This window comes from Teleopsis dalmanni, chromosome 1 (assembly GCF_002237135.1).
Source record: "Teleopsis dalmanni isolate 2A chromosome 1, ASM223713v2, whole genome shotgun sequence".
NCBI classification, from domain to species: domain Eukaryota; kingdom Metazoa; phylum Arthropoda; class Insecta; order Diptera; family Diopsidae; genus Teleopsis; species Teleopsis dalmanni.
In genome coordinates, this window is record NC_051846.1 from 154,948,022 (window position 1) to 154,952,330 (window position 4,309).

A 4,309-nucleotide genomic window follows, 5' to 3' on the forward strand; every position below is an offset into this window, starting at 1 on the left:
GAGTCTTTGCAATTTATTGCATTTGACTATTGCGCTTTATTTCTCCAAACAAGAGCTTCGTAGGGTACAATGTGTCTGACCATTGTGCGGTACAACCATATGAGGTCTGACATGTCCACATGACCCGGGTGTCCCTGTACCTAAGCCAGTTGGTTTTCTTTGGTCGGTACACTTTTTCTTGCTGCTCGGATATACCGGGAATTTCAAACCTAATATGTTGGTGGTCACAGAGGGATACCATCCGACACTTGCCAATTCCATATAGATTCCTCAATACCTCTGGTGCATAGAGTGAGATCTAATACCTCTTTTCTAATTGAATTAATAAAAGTGTGTTTACTACATTTATTAGCTTTACTTAATTCTAACGACATAATATAATTTAATAGGTACTTACCGCTTTTGTTATCGTTACTGCTCCCCCACACTGTATGGTGAGCATTTGCGTCACAGCTTAAGATTAGCTGCCGCCCAGTAGACTTGCAGAAGCTGATCAGCTGTTGGACTTCCGATGGTGAAATGGTTTCTTCATCACCTAGGAAGTAGGCAGAGGCCGTGACTATATCTGTGGCCCCTCCTAATGTTGGGACTTCGACTAGAATCATTGCTAGGTCTCTTAGTTAACGGAAGATGTTTTACGTCTCCACCGATTAGGATAGCTGCACGCGACATTGCTATCGAACGGTCATAAACCAGCTTATCTGATTTTGTGTTAAGAATCCGAATGTGGCCACTGAACACCCACGGCTCTTGGATACGTCCTAGATCGATGTTATTGGTTTGGGCAATTCTGCACAAGTGGCTGATGCTTCTTTAGCATGGTTCAGATTTGCCTGGAGCACTTGCAAAGTGCTCATTTTATCTCGTTCAGAAACTTACGGACGAAACTTTCACGTTTGTCTCGTCGAGAACCTTTGTTCTTATCACCCTTTGATTGCTTCGGTAGAATTTTACCGATTAAGGATGTCCGAACCGGTATGCAATCCTACCTTTAAGTTCGGATAACTTCCTCATAGATTCGTCATCAATGACGAAAACCAGTTGTAGCATCTGATCCTGCGTCAGCCTGCGTGTCACCTTCCACTGCTTGGTGGAGAATTTGTTCTGGGTGCCAATGGTAGCCAAAACTTTTTCGTTTGACAGTGTCAAACTTTGAGGAAAATAGCCACGAACTACGTAATTTCGTGGGAAATCCTTTTCCTCTACCACGTTTATAGCGAGTCCATATTTGGTCCCTATGTGAGCTGAAAATTGCTTGACCCACTCCGCAGAGTTTGCATCACTGTAGACGATAAGCAGCCACCCTGTTCTAGGTAAACACCCTTCGAACTCCGGCTGTATATCGTCGTTGTGTTCCTCAATAGTAATATCAATAACGGCTTCTTGGAGAAGCGTAATTTGCTCTGTAGCGAGCGACGGGCCAGCCGGATCGGCCGACGTGATGCCTAAGCGTACGCCCTTAACAGTTAGGTTGTGCGATGGCTTGGTAAGCCCCACATGAGCCACCTTAGGTTTTTTGTGCTCATCCGTCTTGAATTTGGGCTTTGATTTAATACGCTTTTACATGCGTCCGCCCGATTACAATTAGCCAGCACCCATAGTAGAGACATGACCATACTATGGACCTAGCCGCCCCCGCGTAGAGGATGTAATCATACTACCGACAGTATACAACAGTTACGGCACGTACACAAAGTACGTGTTTATACCCCTGTGTATTTGACGGCTGACGGCCCAATATATGAATGTAGGAATGATGTAATAATCAGGGCCCTGTTGCACCAACACTTTTCACTTTTCACTTTGCAAATTTTTATGAGTTTTTGAGCATTTTTCTCTCATTGAGAACATAAAGCATTAATTTGAGAATTGAGTTATGCAAAGTTTTGAAAACACTCAAAAAATGCAAAGCGTTGCACCAAAGTACTTTTCAATGAAAAGCAAAGTATGAAAAGAAAAGTGAAATATTTGACAAAAAACTGCTTTCTTTGCAGTTTCTGTTGCACCAACACTTTTTACTTTGCGCTTTGCAAAAGTAAACTGCAAAACTTTACAAAAAAACTGCAAATGATTAATTCACTTTGCAAATTTTGCAAAGTGATTTCTTTCAATGCGTAAAATGAAAGAAATCATTAATAAATAAATAAAAATAGTTTTAAAAAAATAGAAAATTAGTTTAAGCAAATATTATTGCTGTTTTTGAAATAAATTTAGTTGCAATAATTAAAGGGATATATTACCGGACAATACTTTTAAATTGTGAATATAAGAGTTCAGTTTCTAAAAAAACTTTATAATACATGTAATATAAATATTTTATGTGAATTATTGTTCAAGCATGAACACTTATTTATTATAATGAACAGTTTATTATTATTATAAGCCTGTTATCGTTCAAATTCTCCGAATTATGAACTAAGAAAAAACATAGGTAAAAAATATCCTATAATAGCTAACATTGTAATATTTTTAAATATCTAATTATCCGTATCTAATTATGATACTAAAAATATATTTCTAGAGACAATAGAAGAAAAAATCACAAGTACCTGTACTTCCGTCGTTCTTTGAACCTTTTTTGAAATGCAATTAATAACAATACAGTCCACTAAAATTAGTGATAACAGACAACATATTATTTTAACGTTGATAGTAAAATTAGTTAGGTAATTTTGTATAAATTGAGAGAAATTTTCTAAATAAAATTAGTAATTTCAAATTATTGAAACCGTGTACTTGATTGTTAATGGTATAATTATTGTGAAAAAAGACACTTTAGTTACTAAAAATTATTGTGAAAAAAGGCGCTTAAGTTATTTAAAGTTATTTTTGAATTAAATAAAGGTAAATAAAGTTTATATTATATTTAAATATAAATATTTCATGTGGTTTCTTTCTTAGTTAAAATGATTCGGCATGAAATTTTGTTTGGAGAAGATGATAGTCAAACAGTAGTAAATCGAGTAGTAAATCCAAGAACTAATTACAATTTGTTCTTGCACAGTATGGATTGCAGATTGAAAAACCATCAAATTGAATTTATTTTAATTAAAATTGGAAATGAGTTACAATACAACAGTGAAAGAAATCATTGTTTAAGTCCGGATCAACAGCTATTAACAACTTTACATTGGCTGGGTAACGGCTGTCAATACCATGGAATTGCGGTTATGCATGGAATCCATAAGTCAACTGTATGCCGCACAATTCACAGAGTATTAGACGCTGTTATCAACAAAATGCTTAATGCAACTATATGCTGGCCGCCTAATACTTATGAAATTGCGCAGCATTTCTTTGAAATTGGTGGTTTTCCTCAGGTTGCGGGTTGTATTGATGGTACAATGATAAACATTGATGCCCCAATGGAAAATGAGGCGCAGTTTGTAAATAGACATGGAAAACATGCCCTAAATGCAATGATGGTGTGTGGTCCTGACCGTAGCTATTACGCCATAAATTGTTCTTGGCCATAAATTGTACACAATGTGGCCATAAAGGCAATAAGCAGCACAACTATGGCTGACTTCAGTGACATTGTTTCAATAAATGCAGAGGATGCAGAGGAAGCTGAAAATGAACACGTGGAGGAGGTCTTTGAAGTTACACCGGGAGCGGCTAATATACTTCAATCATTATTAGCTTTATTTGACTAGCATAAATTTCCATAATAAGATCCATGAATTTTTATAAGTTTAAAATTTTATTTTATTAATTTATATACATTAATTAAATATTTATTTATCTTATTTAAAAACGATATTTTAAATTAAACATACAATTTAATTAAATATAAGTTATTAAACTATAAACTATTAATAAACTTAAAATAAAAATAAGTTAGATTTTATACTTTTTACGCTTTGTACTTATATTTACAGTAATATTTATATTTATACATTATATACATATATATACTACTACTAAAATTTAAAAAATTTTGAAAAAATAATATTAAGTTAAAATATAAAAATTAATTCCATAAATTTCTTAAATATTGACTTTTATTGAATAAAATTGTTTTTTTTAAATTAATATATTTTGCTTTTTTATATTTCATTTCTAATTTTAAATATCCTTCCTTTACTTCCTCGTAAAGCTCCGACGACGTTCGCTTGCGTTTTTTTAAAGTGTTTTGCTTAGGAGGTTGTTGCTGCTCCGACACCGACAATTCTTCGTCCACACCACCACTTTCTGCTGCTGTTATTCCGACTATTGACGGATTATCTTCGCCAATAATATCAAGGATGTAGTAGTCGGAAGAGTCAAGTAGCATTTCTCGACCTCCAGCAGCACCAGTTTTTTTCAT

General features: G+C 34.7%; 1 protein-coding gene across 1 annotated transcript; it reads left to right on the top strand.

Annotated features, from left to right (window-relative positions):
- Positions 1–2,906: 2,906 nt before the first annotated feature.
- On the top strand, positions 2,907–3,476 carry LOC119666499 (putative nuclease HARBI1). The gene has a single exon (XM_038075777.1). The coding sequence runs from the start codon at positions 2,907–2,909 to the stop codon at positions 3,474–3,476; it is 570 nt and encodes a 189-aa protein (XP_037931705.1).
- Positions 3,477–4,309: the final 833 nt, after the last annotated feature.

Bases quoted from the DNA above. Each gene is read 5' to 3' on its own strand.
- LOC119666499 (XM_038075777.1), top strand. From the start codon at position 2,907: ATGATTCGGCATGAAATTTTGTTTGGAGAAGATGATAGTCAAACAGTA.